This window comes from Homarus americanus, unplaced genomic scaffold (genome assembly GCF_018991925.1).
Source record: "Homarus americanus isolate GMGI-L3 unplaced genomic scaffold, GMGI_Hamer_2.0 scaffold48088, whole genome shotgun sequence".
NCBI classification, from domain to species: Eukaryota; Metazoa; Arthropoda; class Malacostraca; order Decapoda; family Nephropidae; genus Homarus; species Homarus americanus.
Genome location: NW_024719965.1, coordinates 758072 through 778596, shown reverse-complemented (window position 1 = coordinate 778596; position 20525 = coordinate 758072). Strand labels below are relative to the sequence as shown.

The window sequence follows — 20525 nt, the reverse complement described above, 5'->3', positions numbered from 1 at the left end:
ACAAATCGGATACATTCCTGAAAAACACTTTGTAAATAGAGTTTTCGTATAATGAAGTCATTTTTCCCATTGACTACCATTATGTAAAGGGAGATGGGCTCATATAAGAAAAAAAAAAAGTCCCCAGATGTAAAAATAAAAATTTTTAAGCAATTTTTGGTGGGAACAATACTTTTAAGCATATGTATTAATCATAATAACATAAATAATGTAGTGGTTGGTGTGGGGGCTTATAAAACACTTAGGGCAAATGATGGAACATTCATGACTGTTTATCATGAATATCAGGTGATATCACTGTAAAAAATCTCCTCCTGTTGCGTGGGGCCTGAGTTGTGGTCACTGCCTTGTTCTTGTTGATAGGCATGTGACACAGGCATAGATTCATAAATTTCTTCCTCTATATGAACATTGAAGTACTGAAGTACTGTAATAAATTTTTGCCTCTTATTTGGTGGTCCTAGCTTTCTCATTGTTCAAAGTAGTGTATTCTTCACATCATACTCTGTCAAATGTCTGCTCTAAGTTTTCAAATATGAAGTACAACTTTCTCTCTTTCCCTAGATATTTCTCTTGTAGTTGCCTGGTTATAAATATTGCTTCTGTAGTCCTCCTACCAGGCATGAATCGAAACCGAATCTTGTTAATATCCACTCTCTCCCCATTATATAAAGTAACAACTTTTTTTCTTTTCTAAAACGAGGACTTTTGTAACTAAAAATCCCTTCTTAAGGTCTTGCTTATAATGGGGCAGCATAGCTGATAAATAAATCAGTCCAAGCCACTAATATCTTAGGGATAATTAAGGGTTTCAATCCATGAATTTAGTGTTATAATATGTCATAAAAATACTTACCATTGCTGTGTCAGATGGCAGCCAAATAGCAGAGTCCTTGACAAAATCTGGCACTATTTTCTTTAGGGCAGCACATAATTTATCTTCTTGACTAGCTGCTACACCATACCTGATGATAATCAAACAAATAACCTTACAAAGTATCGGCACTTCAGTTGAGGATAAAGAGAATTTTAGAAGAGAACATGACAATATATTCTAAATGTAAAGACTTAAAGAGAGTAAATAATAAAGTAAATCAGAAAATCTTTTGGGAACTGGTAACTTATATAAGGTAGTGTATGGAAATGTATAGGAAGCTGTTATAATATTTTTTATAACAGAATTGGCATGTGAATTAAATTTTACAGTGGTATGAGCAGTGCTGGATTTACCATGAGGCTAATAGGGAAGCTACCTCTGGGCCTCCACACTTTAAGGTTTTGCCTCTTCCATGGTTATTAGAAGAAAAAAATGTAATGGTAGGAACCAAAGAAAGAGAAACAAAACCCTAAGCAATATTAAGTCAATGATTTGGACATAAAATTCCATGGAATGTTAGAAATACTTTCCTTGATGTTCACATGAAGAAGAAATCATTTGGAATGAAGCAAGATGGCAAACAGCATATGCACTGATATATATATATATATATAAAACACCTTGAAATTATAACTCACCATATCTTGGATGCCCCTGTGTGAAGGTACTCAATCCAAGGTAGACTGTGTGGGTCACGATACCAGCACACTGTAGAAAATAACATCCCAACATGTAAGGTGGGAGCAGTTACACCTGAAAGTATAGTAAATGAGTAAATGAACTGCATAATTCATAAAAGATGCAGCCCCTCTTGCATTTTCTGAGCATTTTATAACAAATATTGAATTAGAAAGCACTGAGCTTACTAAAGTTTCTTTTATGGCATAAAGGAAAAATTATGTGATTCAAATTGAAAGTTACTAAGAGGGTTCAACTGGGAAGTCAGTCTGTGGCATACCAATGGTATAGTCTGAAAGTTCAAATCAACATGTGCAAGCCTCTCAAAGTAAGCTTTGTCAAGAGAGGTTCAAAGCAGGCCTCATTATGTGTTGGAAGCAGTAATGAGTTTCATGTATTGAAATCATCTTCTTATGCGTGGCATCTCACTCCAGGGGGCCACCATCTGTAGGGGGTGGCCAAGAAAAAAGAGCCTCCTGGTTATCTGGTCATTAAATATCTATACTTTGTCCTTTATATTCCCCTTATTCCTGTTGTCTCCTTAACCCGAGAACTGCGATACAGATCATATGATGGAACACAAGTCTTAGAACTTCGCATGTGTGGGGAGGCATGTGGAGGGCGTGGGTTGTGGCCATGGGGAGGTGTGTAGGGGCATGGAGAGGCAAAACCTGTAGAGGGTGTGAAGATGCATATGAAAGGTGTGTAAACATGAGGAGGCACGTAGAGGGCATGAGGTGGTGTGGGGAAGCATGTGAACCCATATTTGTTTTATTTTTCTATACTTCTGCATGCAAACTTTAATGTCATAGGTGTATAGAGTAATTGGTTTTGGAGAAAAAAACTTTACTGTAATTCACTGCACATGGGCTGTATGCCCCGGAAAACCTAACTGAGCAGTTCTTGGGTTAATGTAATGTTACACCTTTTTCTCCCATGATGTAGCCAGACTTCCTTTACTCAACATTATTATTACATTGCACCTATACATCCAATTTAGTATCCTCTCCCCATGCATCCTTCTCACATGTCTATACCATCTCAGCAAACCTCTCTTTACCCATTCTGTCACTCAACAATGTACTCACTTTGCCTTCTCTGTCACTCCAAATGACACATACACTTTAGTAATCCTTACCCCCTCCATTCCGATAAACCCAAGTGCAAACCTCAAGAGACTCATCTCCATAGCTTGAGTTTTAGAGCACTCTGTTCAAATACAAAACCATGTTTTATTGCCATAGATTAAGGTAGGAAGAACTATGGTATCTCTGACTTCAGTCTTTACCTCCTAGCTTACAGTTCTTCCTTCCCTTAATGATTGTTTCCAGCTTTCCAATCACCCTCCTCCAGTGTATCATTTGCTCCATATTTTCACTTTCCACTGTATCATTCTCACTGAATATCACTCCAAAATACAGTACAGTACATGAACTCTTTTACTTCTTTCCGTGTTTCATTCTTTATCATAATTTTAAGATTCTATTATCTATTACAGTATTTATGGTTTTCAAAATCAACTATGTCAAACTCGTTCTGTTCAAAAGCCATTACCTTACTCATTCTTACATTTACCTTCAATTTCCTTCAATAAGACAACCGATCAATTTTCTGCTAATTGGGAGGAGGAAGAGATTGAATGAGCCGACTTACTTATCTCCTGGCCCATAAGAAAGAATCTTGTACTTTATTTGTCCATTTATGGTCTACAGAACCTCTTAAATGATCTGTTACACATAAACAAGTTCAGGAGAAAAGAAAGAAAGAAGTTGTCTTACAAATGGACTTCTGCAGCACACCCCAAACTAGCAAACATATCCCCTGTAAACCTTATAAGGTCTAATGTTTTTGTTTTTTTAGCCAAACAGTTCAAATTTGTATGAACTTACTTTAGATTAGCATTACTTATGTCACTGGGGAGGTAAAGCTTCTTACATGTGAGCTAAGTACAGTTAGGAGGTGTGATCTTTTTTAATCATTGTAGGAGAGATATTGCTAGAAGCTTGTACTGTACTATTACATTGGCTTCAGTCTTTAAGAGAACAAATTTCCCCTTCAGATACAAGTATCCCTTGAATTATTGAAGCTCAATTTATGGAAATTCACTTATTGGAATCCCAAAAGTATGGCACAAGTTTTGAGACACAGAAGAAAATCTCACATTAACGGAAAATCAGGAAGAACACTGAGTTCAAAAACTGGGGAAGAAGTCTATACCGTTTATCTTGCCAACCTCCATTTTCTTGCGAAACACAAAATATAATACAGGTGCTCCACTACTTACAAATTAATTATGTTTCTGAGACCAGATTCACTAACACTGCTGAGATACAGAGTTCGTAAATGCCAGGATATCTGAGCCCACACGAATTATTGGAACGATGATTCACAAACGGTTTGTAACTTTGCTGTGATCCCCTAACAAACTCTGGCATTAGTTTGTATAATGCTGACAGGTGGCAGTGGTATGTATTTTTTAATTTTCCTCTCAGCTAGTAACTGTGACTCATACATATTAGAGTAGGAGGCATAAGCCAATCATGTCAAAACAACAGAAGACCATGCCGGATGCACGTGTCGTGAACTCTTTTGACAACATTTATTGAAGAAAATAGACCATGGAATTTTTTTTAATACCTGTAATAATATTAACCCAAAATAATAATAGTACGTAATAATAATAATAATGATAACAATAAGAGTAATAATGATGATAATAATATTAATGATGATGATGATGATGATGATAATGATGATGATGTTGATAATAATAATAATATGATTATTATTGTTATTATTACTATGATAGTACAGCATGCCCTGACAATTTGCATATTTTTAATTCGCAGATGACACCCTGGATGTACCTAAGAATATCTAAGGGTAGTTTTAAAGTTACTGGCATTTTCACGGCTGGGACAGGGAGCCATTCATTCTAGAGTCAGTAATTTCTTTTACCTGTATTGTATATATCGGGGTATGTGTGTGTGTGTGTGTGTGTAGACACACACACACACACACACACACATACAAATAAATAATAATGGGAAAATCCTCTCACAAATAATCAGAAAGAAATGTATTAAAAATGTGAGTTTACCCTCAAGTCCACTCCGTGCTTTGTTAAGTTCCATCATTACATCATGTCAAAATATTTTGTATTAAGGATCTTGCAGAGAATTTATTCAGAATCATTATTGTACCAAATTCATCTGTCTAACACAATTAAAACAGATGTTGTGAATAAAAGTTCATACACTTTTTTTACTTAATGTAAATATTTTGGCTTGTGCCCATGGCTTAAATGTAACGAGAGAGTGTTTGTCCATGTAAAAATGAGATGATGAGATGCATAGTTTAGACTCTCTTAAGACTCTCGAATAACTTTCCTCAGCACCCAGAAAAATTCCAGGGATGTGGGATAGTGTCTGTCCGTGCGAGATGCATAGTTTAAACTCTTGAAAACTTTTCACCCAATTGAAAGCTGCCCCATTGAAAGTTGATTCATTTTTAAACTCAATGTCTTTTTCTTTTAATTCTATAAAGTAAAAGATTGGTAATTTGAATGAACCAGGCACTCTTGCCATTTTTTTTTTACACTTGGTGAGCAGGCTGGAAGACCAGACTCGGTACCATATCTGTGTAAGTCAGCTTAATGCTTATCATCATGGAGAAAGCAAGAAGCACCTTTAACCACCTCAAGGCAGAAGGTGAATACATACATTTATGGCCAATAGAGGATGACTCGACAGATTCAAGCGCTGTCATCACTTGAGAGTTGGCACTTACTACAACAACAATGTCTTAACACTCAATAAATGATATTGCCATGTATTACTATGCATCTGCATATACCCTGGTTTATTCTTTAATCAACTGTCTATGTGTACCAGTAGCCAATTAAGCCATAATATATAACTCATCGGTAAAAAAAAATTACAATGTCTGGAATGTAACTCCGTATCAAGAACTGTATGTTGCAATGACCCCATAGAAATCTGATTCCCTGACGGTTCTTCTCCAGGAATGCATTCTGAGCTTTCAAATGGGTATTACTGTATTTCAGAAAATTATTATTATTTGAAAGTCTTGAAACAGTGGTAGAAATGGGCCTGGTGTGGTTGAGTATTGATTGTGGAACACAGCCCATTTCAAGACATTTGCTATGATTCAGAAAAGGTTAAATATGGATTCAAGTTAGGAATTTATGAATTCAGTCAAATTATGAATTAAAATGTTAGAAATTATAGTAGTTTATCTGTAACCATAAAATTTCCTTAAGTAACATCAGCAAAATCAAACAGATAACAAAACAAAGACTCCTCCATGAATGACATACTTACCAACTATTGTTCCCATACTTCTTAAAATGGAGTTAGGATTTTGACAGAGGTTTTTCAAATTCCATGGATGTTTTGCCAACGGTGACAATCGATGATTAGGGAATCCATAACCATGCTCTGAAGTGTCAATGCTAGCAGAAAGAACGCACACATGATGGGTACCATTGACCACCAGGGACCAGTACCTCTCATCCACTTCTAACCCAGCAGGATCAGGTTGCCACTGGGTTGCAGTGTTCCGTGCAATACGATAAAATGTACTTAGAGCTGTACTCTTACCCTGTAAAGTGAAAGTTAATTTATCAATAATGGTAAATTTTAATGTACAAAAAGAAAAAAGTATTCCAAATATCTAGCAGATCTTGCTTTGCACCTTTCGAATAAGATATTTCTCTTTATGGATATTAGAAACTGCTTATACTACCAACAGTTAAAAAAAATTCCTGTCATACAAGGGGAACTACTGTACATTGGAATAAATGATCAAAAAAGGATACTTGCACGTGTAGAATTTCCACGTTATATCAACAGCAAGGAATAGGCTATGGGGAGTGTCTTCGTTGAGAAAGAGGAGATTTGTATTAAAAAAAAAAGAGTAACAGTAAAATTAGGAAAGGAAAGTAACTTAACAAATAACATGAAAAGATGGGTGACAAAGTGAGATTGGTATCACTGATAGGGTATTTGGCTTTAAATTTTTTTTCTTCTGAGAGTTAAGGATGATTGGGAAGCACCATCCTTAATGTGAAAGAAGTTTTCCATTTGACAACAAACTTAGGTTTTGTTTGTATTAACTAAAACACAGAATCCTAACTTTTTACAAAACAAATTTTGGCAAATTCTATTACTGTACTGTACATGGTTTGATTCCAAGAAAGACCAACACAAATTTTGGCCAATTCAAAAATATTTTTCATTCCAAGTTTTGACTTAACTTAATTCTTGATCTAAGAAGAATTAATATTGGTGACTAGAATGTATCACATTTACCTATATGTTGCTAGTAATAAATAATTACAGTAATGTAGTCACAAATGAGCAAACTGAGAAAAAGGTTAATTGATGGAAATTCCAGCATTGATTTTGTAATATTTGGGCACTTCCAGCTTAAGTTTGCTGAAGGCAAGCATCGGTAAGATGATCTCCGCCTAATGAAGTGTTATTACAGTACAGTACAATAGTTTTATTTTAAATCATTATGAATCTTAAAATGTATAGACACCCTCATATACAAAATTTTCAAACTGGTAAATACTTTTCACTATGTGTTATGTAATTTCACTGATACACATATTTTCCTGTCCAACAAATTTCAAAAGCTACTTTGGATTGCATCAGTGCTACAACCTGTGCCATTCCAGTGAATAGAGTTCACTACACAGGTGAACTTGAGAGCATCAGTTCAGAGACTTCCTCTTCATATCGAACGACTTGCGTTAATAGGAATTTAAATTTTTTCATGTAATTGAAACATGCTGAGGTGCTGACACAGGCATCTGGGAGCATCCTTAAGTCAGGCAGTCAGTGGTCAGTAATATCTCCGTTCGCGGAATCCCTCAAACCCGGAACTCTCCGATAGCCGGAATTGAAATTTTCTCAGAAAATCATTCCCAAAGCTGGAATTTTACAGAAAATTCCGGCTTTGGGAAAAATTTTCCGAGGGGCACATTTTCTGAAAAATTCTGAGAAAATTTTCCCAGCACCCAGAAAATTCTGTGGATGGGAAATATTTTTCCGGGATTGAGAGATAAAAATCAGGCACATTTTCTGGAAATTCCGAGAAAATTTTTACGATGCCCTGAAAATTCCAGGGATGGGGAATATTTTTCCAGGTTTGAGAGATGATGTAATGTGCAATTTCTGGAACTTCCAAGAACATTTTTCCGTTACCTGGAAAATTCCAGGGATGAGGGAATTTTTTTTCCAGCCTTGATAGAGTTGTCTCGTTATCTGGAAATCTCTTATTCCCGGAAGTGCTCTGCACCAATTACTCTGGCTAGTTTAGAGGAGGTATGCATGGAAGCTAGACTATTGTCCAACCCTCCTTTCTCTCACAGAGAAGAAGTAAGGCTGGCTCTTGCAGCAGTTTCTTTGCCTCTGTGAGAGGAACATGTGAAGAAAAAAAAACAAAAACAAAAAAACATTGCAAATGAGTCAAAATCATCCCCTGCAATAGTATCTAAATTTTCTTTTTTGTTGTTTTTATTAAAGGCAAGCATTCTCTTAATTACTGTATATGTTTAGCGATGTTCTGTAATGATGTGTTATTATGTCTTTTGTGTTTAGTTTGGTTAGTTTCATTTGAGAATGGTGGTCTGAAAAGCATCCCCCAAGAACATATCCTCCATTTATAACACTGTCTATGGGAAAATTTTTTTCACTAAATGAATCTTTACATTACACACCACTTCCATGGAATCCATCCATTTCACACAGTGAGAACTGACTGTAATAAGTTAACATTAAGGAAGGAGTAGTGTGGCAAGTTGAGATAAGAATGTCAAGGACGCAGGTGTCCTCTGTTCTCTACTTTGACCAGGGAAGGTGTTGTCTTCTGTACAGTACTGCATATGTCCCATGGTCTAATGTAAAGCAAATGACCATCTTCAATACCTTTTATAACTGCACTTTAACTTTACACTCAATTATACTTTGTTATGTATTCTTAATATCCTTAGAGGTGTTGAAAATTTGTACAAAGATAATATCTGTATACTGTATACTATACACAGTACTGTATTATGTTTTTTGAATAACAATCCCAGCATTCATACATGTTATGGTGCATGGAGGAGTGGAAGTGAAAATTATAGTCTTTAATAATTAATTGTGATATTCTAAAATTGAGAACTTGAAAAGGGCCAAATCTGACACGAGTGCTGTACCTGAGATTTACTGTTTGAGTAACATCTAATTAAAGGACATGTATATACTGTATACCTTAACAATACAGTCAAGGCTTTCCTCCTCCTCCTCTTCATCATTATCTGAAGAATTGGATGAAGCTTTCTTGCTTCCTCCTCCACTTTGTTCCATTTGGTTACGGTTGTGTATAGAATCAACTTCTGCTAAAAGTTGGCCACGTTCCTCTGACAAAAAAAAAAAATTAAATAATATATATATATATATATATATATATATATATATATATATATATATATATATATATATATATATATATATATATATATATATATATATATATATATATATATATATATATATATATATATCCATCAGTGGATGAAATAAAAAGAAAATCTTCATACATATATATACTCAACAATAAGTGTAAAATATTATATGATCATCAACAGAGAAAAAAAAACTAACCTTGGGAGAGTGTAGCATAGGGTAGTAGATATTTACAATATATAAAGTCAAGTTTGGCTAGTCTCTCCTGTGCTGAGCGTGGGATTCTGCATGTGTCTGCAACTTTTCCCCAAAGTTCCTTTTCAATTACCGACATAAGACCACCATGCTGCTCTACTACTTCATAAAGTCGAACCAAGTCCAGCTCCATGCACCCGATCTGGTGAATATTGTAAATCAATGATAAAAAAAGCATATTTATTAAAAAAGTCTTCAACTGATCTGATATTGAATTCAGCTAAGGCAATGTTAAAAGATAATTACTAAATACAGTAAAGTATCCAATAACCAAAAGGCTTCTGTAAAATGGAAACTGAACTATCATGAACATGTGTCCAAGGAATGCATGTAATAAACCATAGTACTTGTGTAAGTTTTGTTTTATTATTAGTTTTTGCAAATACCTGTACATTAACTAACTTCATTATTGTATTCTACAGCACTCCCAATGTTATTAAATCTACAAAAGCTTACAAAGTGTCATCCTTCTCCTACAATTACCATATAACTTACTTCTCAAACTCACATGAACACAAGTAAGCTCATCATTCACACCACTATGCACACAGTCACTGAGCCAGTTGCCTGATAATCCAATTTCTCTTAATTTACTCTCATGTAGTAATACTGTACCCTGTATGTGTAAATTTCAATTAAAAAAAAATATATTCTTAAATTTCTTATTTAGAAAGCTCAAGTCTTTCATAAAATAAATTACAGTATTTCATAAAGTGGATTATTACTATACATACCCAAGCCCATATGTATATCTTGAAAAATTAAGGAAAAAGTTTAAAAGCCAATGGAATACAATGAGTGACCTTCCAGATGTACAATCACTACAAGCCTCATTAGACAACATTATTCTCAAGAACAAAGTACAGCATATTTTTACTCATATATGCACCAATCATGTATTACAGGCATGAAATCATTGAAAAAAGAAAAAGCTTATTTTTTACCCCAAAAAATCCTCTACATATCAACTTCCAGAAATAAGAGTCATCAAGGGTAAATAAAGATGTAGCAACAGTTAATGAGACAGTTGAGCCAGGAGTTGAGAATGTATGTGGTTCAGGAGACCATCCTTTTCAGCAAACAATGGTCTTTTACTGCTGCTGCTAATATCATAATCACAATCATCAGCTACCATAATAGGTGCAGGAAAGCACCCTGGATCAGCCATTATGGTGTAATATTCACAAAGTTATAATGATATAAACAACAAATGCAAACCATGAGCTGTCTGATGATCAAGTGGCTTGTAAATAACACCAGGTGTGGGACACCACATACTGTAGTGTTGCTGTTCAAAGTAGTTGCTTCCAGGAGAACAGTGGTACAGTGTACTTTCAAATGATGGATGAATTATCAGATAATAGATGAAAGTTAAGTGTCAGTGATTTTTTCCAATATTAGGTGTTTTCAATTATTACATTTTTAAATAAATGCAAGAGGCTGAATTTTTTCTGACCCTTTTTGTAACCTTGGAAATATAAAACATAAGATCACTAAAGGTAAACCTGATGTGCATTTTTGTAGGAAAAGAATTCTCCAAAACTCCGAAGAAAATCTGTTATAAGAAACTGAAGCTAATGCAGAGATGAAGTTAACATAAATATCACACACCAAAAGATGGCTGATGACAGACACTGTCATACCATAAGAAAATTAAAAAAATTTGTGGGCATTAAAAAAATATCCATATACAGTATTAATCAAGCTGTTTGAACCAAAATATATATAAAGAAGCCTAAAAATTTTATTACAATACAGGAAATGATCTGTGCTGGATACTTTTTGCTGAATCATGCAAACAAACTTTAATGGGACATACATACAAACAGGTGCACATCAATTTGCCCTCCCAAGATATGCAGGAGGGGCATGAAAATATAATTAAAACTTACTAATGGATTGCTGTTAAGTTCTATATTCTGCTTTGCTAGGCATCTTTTGATGGCATGTAGAGTTCGCACATTTGGGCCCCATCGCCTCATCATCTTGTGGATATACTGGTTGTTTCCAGTAAATCTCATGTCATCATTTACCCGACATTCAGGCTATGAAGAAAAAACACCCAAAAATTAAAAATAGAAAAGCTTTTCGACAAGTAAACAGGATTGAACAAAACTTATTCACATCCATCTTGGTCACTACCACTTGTGTCTAAGACAAACAAATCACACCAGCTACTAGTAATACAGTAGAACGTCAATTTAAAGAGATTCAATTTAAGATTATTGATTTAAAGTGACACCCACAATTAAGGACAAAGTTTCAATTTAAAGTGAATCTTTTCTATTTTGAGAGAGTCAATCTGGCGTATCATATTTAAAATTTTACGCCTAATGTTTCTCTGGGCACGCTACACTGTCCTAAGAGCAAAGCTGTACTGTACATGTACCCAAAATAATGTACTAAATGATTACTAACATTTTTGCCTAGTGCAAACTATAGCATGTTTATAGTCAAATTAAACACTATCTTATAAGAATTCCAGCAATGTAAATTATATTCTCCCAGGTCACTTCTGTGACATTTTATAAGCAAAAAACAAAATCAAGCTAAAGCACATAAATAAACAAATAAATATTTCACTAGACCTTTGGTGCCAACTGTCAAATATTTCACTGTCACTTCCCTCCCCTCCTACCCTCCTCCCCCTCCCATCTTCCCAGCCAGGGTTTGGTGTTTCAAGCTTAAATTTTTTATCTTATATAATGTCAAAGACTAAAGTTAGAATATAATTTGTACTGCTGGAATCCTTGCAAGACAGCGAATAATTTGAATATAAACGTCATATATTTTGCACGAGATAAAAATTTATGCTCTCTGTAATAAAATTCTTAAATTAGAGCTAAAATTTGTATATCTAATGTGACTTATAGCATGTTTATATTCAAATTAATCACTATCTTATAAGAATTCCAGCAATGTTAATTATATTCTCCCATGTCAGTTCAGTGACATTTTATAAGAGAAAAACTTAAAGTCACTCTTAAAGACAGATAAATAAATAAGCACTAGATCTTGTCATCAACTGTCAAACATTTCACCTCACCTCCCCCCCCAACCCCCCCCATCTTCCCAGCCAGTAATCAGACCATTTTGCATCCCCTAACTTTTCGGTTAACGAACGACTCTGTAGAACTAATTGTCTTCGTTAACAGAGGGACCAATATATATATATATATATATATATATATATATATATATATATATATATATATATATATATATATATATATATATATATATATATATATATATATATATATATATATATATATATATATATATATACACAGTAGTATACGCGGTGCCTCGCCAGAGCCGAACTTTCACTTAACGCGGGTTTTTTCCACGTATACGCGGCGAGTGTCCGGCTCGAGACGCTATTTTTAGATTCGCCCCACCCGCCTGCTCCCGCCTCCTCCCTCCGCTTGGGCAAGCCGCGCTGTAAGGTTGCGCAGTGCATGTCTCTGTTGCGTTATCACTGACGTCATATGCCGTATCGGACTGTGATTGGCCATGCATCCCTACCCCCCCTCTGCTGCTAGCTGTAATTGGCTTAAAGTATTATGACGTGTCCACCCGGGGGAGGGAGGGAGGGAGGAAAGACGACGCTTGACCTAGCCGCGGCAGTTTCATCTCTCCAGGCCACTCCGTGTATACGTGAACCCATTGTTCTGTGAAATGGCTTCCGCCGGACCACCACCGCCACCAGAGAGAGACCTTTCCTTACCTGGACCCAGCCACCCTAAGCCCAAGAAGACACGCCGTGGTCTAAGCTACGAAGTGAAGTACCAGATCATTCAAGATTTGGAGAAAGGAACACGGCAAGTTGATTTCACGCGCCAGCATGGCGTCAACGAATCTACGATTCGCATTATCAAGAAGGATGCAGCCAAGATCAAAGAGCACATGAAAATCACAAAGTCTGCAGGTGCTTCAACGATCAGGTATTGCCAGAACAGGGTGCTGGCAAAAGTGGAAAATTTGCTGGTGAGTTATTTGATTCGTCAGGCGCGACGCAACATGGCTGTGGACACGCGCTCAGTGCAGGAGTACGCACGTGAGCTATACGCAGCAGTGTCACGTAAGCTGGGAATTGCAGAGCCCAAACCCTTCAATGCTTCCTCTGGTTGGCTGCAGAGGTTTAAGTAGAGGAACAAGATCACCAACATCAACATTGGTGGTGAGGAAGCGAGTGCTGACCGTGTGGCGGCTAGAGATTTTCCTCCGTTCTTACGTGAGATTATGGAGGAAGGACAGTACACCGACGACCAGGTGTTTAACATGGACGAATCTGGTCTTTTCTGGAAAAAGCTACCGTCTAAGACCTTCGTTGTAAAGAATGCCAGCAAGATTCGGGGCCGGAAGATGCAGAAGGAACGCATCACCGTCCTGTTTACCACCAATGCATCCGGTACCTGTAAACCAAAGTTATCGGTGATTCACACAGCCCGCAAGCCGCACGCCTACAAGAATATGGACATGAACAAGCTCAATGTCCACTGGCTAACCGCACGTAAGGCGTGGATGTCCTCTTCTCTGTCCCTCTTCTGGATTGACGACTGTTTTGTTCCTGACGTGCAGAAATTATGCGAGCAACAGAATGTTCCATTCAACATTTTGTTGCTCCTTGACAACGCACCTGGACACTCGCCCCTACTTATGGATCGTCACCCCAACGTAAAAGTGGTCTTCCTTCCTCCCAACACTACGTCATTAATCCAGCCCATGGACCAGGAGTTGACCTGCAATGTGAAAGCTGCGTACTCTGCAAAGAAGTTCAAGCTCCTGAACGACTCTACCAACACCAAGGATGAGTTGCGTAAGCTGGGTGACACCGACAGCGAGAGTAAAAGCGACGAGGACAAGGAACAAGAGGTGGCGACTCAAGAAGTTCTCGTCAAACAATTTTGGAAGAAGTTTAACGTCAAACAAGCTGTAGACTTCTTGGTGGAGGCATGGGATCAGCTGTCTATTGCTATGATTTGTCACGCATGGAGACATGTGTTGCATGGCATACCAGGTGAGAGGAGGAGTGAACCTGTGACTGGTGAGGTTCAGACTGTTGCAGTAGCAGTGGACCTTGCCAGAGAAGCTGCGCTCAACATTACAGCTGAAGGCTTCTCCGAGACCACCAACGAAGACATCCTGGAGGTGATCAGAGATCCTGAAGTGACTGCCGACGAGATGTTGGAAGAAGATCACGTCAGTGAAGAGGAGGAAGAAGGTGCGTCATTCTCCGAAGAACAGTTTAAGTCATAGTGATATTAAGGGTGCCATGGAGTGTGCAGAGAAAATGAAGTCCTTCCTTTCCCGCGACAATGACGATGACCGCTATGAAGTCTTCCATACCCGGCTGGTGCAGGCTATGGAGCCGTACATCACGGTGTATCAAGACAACATAAACACCAGCCGTCAAAAAAGCATAACCGAGTTCTTCGCCCGCAACCCACCACAGCCAGCCCAAGCCAGTGATAGTGACAGAGGTAGAGACAGTGAAGATGACTTTGAGGGATTTGTCAGGGAGGCCATAACAAGTGTGGGTGACAGTGATGGTGACTCACCTGAGGGCCAGTAGCCTGCCCTCTGCCTCGGAACCAGCCTCCATCCCCGTACGCCGACCCATCTCTTCTACTAACGTAAGTGTTCAACATAACTTTTAGTTTTCCTAACTTAACCTTTATTTTTCCTAACCTAACCTCTTCTATATTACTTGTTTTTTCATACCATCATAAAGTTAAGATAAAATTTTTACTACAACATAGTTGTGTCGTCAAAAAGTGGAGTTTGGGGGTCGGGCCAGTTTCTATTGGAATTAATCCCATATGTTCTGTTGTTCACTTAGCGGTTTTCACTTAACACGGTACCCTGTGGGTTTTATTGACCGCGTTAAGCGGGGTACTATGTGTATATATATATATATATTTATGTATATATATATATATATATATATATATATATATATATATATATATATATATATATATATATATATATATATATATATATATTTCATGTAAATCCACAATGAAAACGTGGATAAGATAAATCTTGATAAAAGCCTCTCTCTGTCCATGTAATCCAGTTGCCTCTGAAGATGTCTTGAATAAAGACGAAAGCTAAGGTACTCCGTTGTTTCCATTTTCCCGTGTGATTTTATCGATATATATATATATATATATGCTGATAACCACAAGGAAACACGAAGTTCCCAAGCGCTTTCGTGTAATTCACATCTTCAGGGGTGTGTACAGACTAAGGAGAAATACTTGACAAGGCAAATATATACAGTAGAGGAGAGTGAGATCAAGTCCCTAGGGGACCGTAGGTGTCCACAATGGTCCAGTCATTTACAAGGTTCCTTGCAAGGAATGTAATATGTTCTACTTAGGCCAGACAGGTAAAGATCTTGTAACTAGACTTAAACAGCATAAATATAGTGTTAGGACAGGCCAGGAATCCAATGCTCTGTTCGTTCATATGAGAGATAATAAGCATTGCATTGACTGGGATAATTCCTCCTCAATATTACCTTGTAATTCAATTGTGAGTAGGAACATTATAGAATCCAGTCTCATTAAACATACCGAATTCGTCAACATGAATTTGAATAATGGTATGTACAAACTGGATAATTTTGTAATTAAGAAGATTTGTAAAAAAAAAAATTTCAGTTTTCCTTTGCACTGGGGGAACAGCTATCTACTCAGGATTTGAATCAAAAGGATTGAGTGTTGGTTATTGTTAATTGATGAATGAATGCTGCAGAAATGTGAAATTTGTTGGATAATATTATACAGTATGACTGATTTGTACAATTATGAAAAGGCCACACAGTATTATCTTACCTTGAAATTATTGGGTGGGACAATGCGACACAAACCAAACTGCTCAGCTTCTGGCCGGATCTTCTCAATGTAGTCAAGAGGATCAGTGAATTCTTCTTCCGATGGAAAAAATGTTGGTGCACGAGTTAACAGTGTATTGTCACAAATATGTGTAGCATTCGGATCTGCCAAAGTCTTGTCAGACATTACTGGTGCAGAATTACTAGTGGAAACTTGACTAGCTTGAATACTTGCTGAAGATGATGTTGATGTTTTCCCAGGACTGGCAAAAAATGAATAAATAATTAAAATATATGTAAGAAGTAATGTAGTCTATTTGATCATATAAGTACTGTATACAGTACTCTCGATTTAGCGTAATCCGATATAACGAACTCCCGATTTAGCGGAAGGAATTTTTCCATTATTTTTTGCTCAATTTAGTGAACTAGTTTGCTAAATCGAGATTAATTCCGTTAATATGCTCACACCTACGGAGACACCTCAGACACATGATATGTACTGTACATAGAAACATTATTCATGGCTTGCTTTAAACTAGGGGGTTTTGGTGTTTTTTTTTCTATAATTTTTAAATTTTTTCCCAATTAGGATGTAAAACAGTACTGCATGCCTAAAATTCATCAACTAAATTAAAAAAGAAAAGAGAGAACTCACTTTACACTGCTATCTATACTGCTGGCAGGTGATTGCCGACGACTACGAGAGGATGATAGTCTGTTGCCTCTTTGGGATGGGGTGGATGAGGTTGTTCCTTCTGAACTCTGTGATGGTGTTGGGCTGGAAATTTTGAGAAAGAGCATCATTAGACCAATGAATATGCAAAATGAAAGTGAACTATATAGGGATTAACAGTTACCCAACTGCCATGGACAATTTAGACTATAGGTGTTGAGCATTATATGATTAGAGACCGAAAAGACATCGTAAGGTGACCAATCGTATAATAGATATGAATAACTTATGGGATATAATAGGATACGTTATTGAGATCCTGAAGAGAGACAGTTAGCATTCACAATGGTTATTTTCTCAACTCGTAATTTCGGGTAAACGTAGTACTGTACGTAGATTTTTTTTTTTTTTTACTGTTACATGCACACAACAATTGTACAGTGTTAATTTGATTTAACGATAATTTTTTTACGCCCTTTCTCGCTTAAAGTTTGGTCAAAATTCAGCTTAGCGATATCTTGCTTCACTAAGATCGGGAAAAACCGGTGATGAGGTGGCAGGTGATATTGCTGTTGCCTTTATTACGTGTAATGAAAAAAAAACATTACAATTGTGATGATTGTTTATCAGATCACAGCTTACAGCCCAGAGAATTACAACACATAACAGAAAGTAGATGCCCTCTTGGTACACTCATAAGTTGACACACCCCAGTGACAGCAAGGCCTATCCCAGGTGAGCAAGGCCAATAAGTACTTAAGTTAACCGTGTGATATAACCGTGTTAAAGAAACCACACCCAGCCAAGACACACCCAGGCGGTAATAATTAGGAAGCATTACTAACCTGCGAAATGACCACACACCTGGGCAAACATAGCTGTTCAGATCTAACCAGTTTAGTGCTAATTGGGAGAGGTCATCTGCCGGCTCCCCTCCAATATAAAGGCCCTGCAACACCTTCCACGGGGAATTCGCATTAGACGACTTTCACAACACTATAGACAGAAGACGGAGTCACGCTCGTCACTAGTCGAGGTCGGGAGGGAGACTTCCCTCCCTAGCACCGCGTTTCCAGCTAGCAGTCTCCCACAGGAGACATAGTCCAGCACTCTCTTCAACAGCACCTGCTGGGCCTCCCTCAGGTCACACATGAGTCATTGTCAGTGCTATCCATAGGGTGAGTTATTTACGGTGAGAAGTGTATTCATTTCATGTCCGAGAGTCAGTGTCGAGTAAAGTAAATATAATGTTCTAGTAACTTCGATATAATGTTCTATTAATGTGTCTGTGTCATTGAGTGAATAATAAATAGCTGTACTTAGAATTGGTGGTTTGGAAGATTTCCCCTAAGAACATATTTACAGTTAAATAACTAACCGGCCACGCTACCAAACTTCCTCAATTTACATTACTACAACTATAAATATTCTACCTATATGTATATCTTCTATATGAGTTTTGACTCATTATACAATACCATACTCTAATGTGGCTTAGAAATAAATAAAATACTGTACAATATAAAACTACAATATACAGTAAGAAAAATGAAGAGCATGGGTGTGCATGTGTGGGAAGTGAACACACATCCTGTAACTGTAGCCAGCCGCACTGGCCCTCCGCCTATGTAATGTTGTGGCATACAGGCAGCAGCCAAAAGTATCTCTCGAGTCATATGAGTGACTGCCCAGCTAGAAAGCATCCCATGTATACTGTACCAATGACTGTGAGGAATAAATAAAAATAATAGTGATAATAAATAAAAGAAAAGAAAAAATACTGCATCACTATTTGGCAATCGTTTCAATACACACGGGTCACAGGAGGCAGTGAACAGCTGAGATCCCTCATGCTTTTCCTCCTCCCAATTCCCAGATCTATGGGCTAACTTCTGCACACACAATAAATGTTTATTCCCTTTATGTTTTTGACCTTTTAATTATTATTTTTTTGCACATTCGGTATGAACAATTGTGTGTGCATGTAAGAGAGTAATAAAAAGAGTTATGTGTTGAAAAATAATCATAACATAGGTCACAGCTGGCAAGAATGTTTATTCCCTCTATGTTTTAACCATATGATAATCATTTCCTTTATTTTTATTTTTTCATATTCTGTATGAAAGACTGTGTGTGTATGTAACAGAGTAAAAAAAAAAAAAATATGAAGAAAGTTGTATACAGGAGGTCCCGACTTACGAATGTCCAACTTACGAATGCCCGCTGCTACGAACTGGGTTAAAGTTGAAATTTACAGTACAGTATTTTATTTACCTGATGGATTATTTTTTATTTTCATTTACTGTATTTTATCATTCTATTTCTTCTTTTGTCTTAAATTGAGTAATTTTGGATGTATAGATACTCCTCGACTTACGACAACCCGGACATACGACCGCCGTGGTAGTATAAAATATTTTTCACATTACGTATTTTCGAGTCCTGACGTTAGTGATCGTGCTGTGTACTGACAAAATTTTTGTTTGTAATTCCCTTTAAAATGACTGGCAAGCGTAAAAGTGAGAGTTCTCGTGGTGCTGAGAAGAAAAAGAGACACCCATTATAGAATTTCTGTGTATTATTTTCGCCTTTTCGACTTACGAACAATTCAATTTACGACCTGGTCGTCGGGATGGAACCCTGTCGTAAGTCGAGGAGAGACTGTATATAAGGACTTAGGCTATGATATAGTGGGATTTTAAACATTGTTTTGTAAGTACGGTATGCATATACAGTACAGTAGCATGTGTTCCGACTTACAGACAAATCCAACTTATCAACTTTCTCAGGAACGGAATCCGTTCGTAACCAGGGGACCCCGTAGTACATCTTTTTGTCGAAATTACAAGTTGAAAAAATAACCATAGCTTAGCTCACAGCTTGGTCTGGTAGCCTAGTGGTTACAGTGATGAGTCTAATTTGCCTACAATGCCGCCTGTGATGTTAACAAATACAAATGTGAAAAGAAAGTTACCTGTAAATCTTCATTTGTATCAGGTAATTGTATATTTAAAGATAAATGTTGCAGGTATAATATTAATAGATAGTAACACTTGTAAAGAGTTCATAAATGGTTACTGCTTAACTCTGAAGTGTTGGGTGGGCTGCCACAGGCACTAATTGTCTCAGTTCATCATCAGTAGTTATAATTCTAGCTTTTAAATTTACAATATTTTTTTTAATTAATTAAAAGTAATAATAATGTTTAAGTAGGCAATAACATAATTTTTATACTGGAATTGGACTAGGTAGAATTTAGCCTTCTGGAGACAAAAACTGGAGAATTCAGTAGCCTATGAAAGACCACAACTTCACATACAAGATGGAGGCTGATTTTTTAAAACATTTTTCAGAAAACAAAAAGTGAGTCTTATATATGCCTTAAAATACGGCAAATCTTTTAACCTTTAAAATATTTTTCACTATCGCTATAATAAAAGTTATGTTCAAATGTTGGTTTAGCTTGAATCATATCCAAATTTTATAGGTTTAAATAAGACACATGGAGCCACAGTGATGAATCAACCAATCCTGGATTTCCTGGTTTTTGTTTGAACATGTCTGCAAAGCGTTTCCCTACCATATCAGAGGATATGGGAGGGGATATTTGTCGTTGCATAAGGGCCAGATTTCTATTGAAAAGGTAGCGTTTCCCGACCTTACAAGCCAGCACATGGATGAGCTACCAAGTGGGAGCCTTGGAACCAGACTGAT

The 20525-nt window shown here is 36.9% G+C and overlaps 1 protein-coding gene across 1 annotated transcript in view; it reads right to left on the bottom strand.

The window, feature by feature from the left end:
* Nucleotides 1–20525, bottom strand: part of LOC121860355 (platelet binding protein GspB-like) — a 73032-nt gene that overhangs the window by 19379 nt on the left and 33128 nt on the right. Inside the window, exons 11-18 of the mRNA XM_042357454.1 lie at nucleotides 16794–16916; nucleotides 16137–16398; nucleotides 11181–11333; nucleotides 9232–9430; nucleotides 8839–8987; nucleotides 5899–6178; nucleotides 1516–1630; nucleotides 857–965 (exon numbers count right to left, since the gene is read on the bottom strand). Of these exons, the coding sequence (XP_042213388.1) occupies nucleotides 857–965; nucleotides 1516–1630; nucleotides 5899–6178; nucleotides 8839–8987; nucleotides 9232–9430; nucleotides 11181–11333; nucleotides 16137–16398; nucleotides 16794–16916 (1390 nt within the window). The remainder of the gene's footprint in view (nucleotides 1–856; nucleotides 966–1515; nucleotides 1631–5898; nucleotides 6179–8838; nucleotides 8988–9231; nucleotides 9431–11180; nucleotides 11334–16136; nucleotides 16399–16793; nucleotides 16917–20525) is intronic.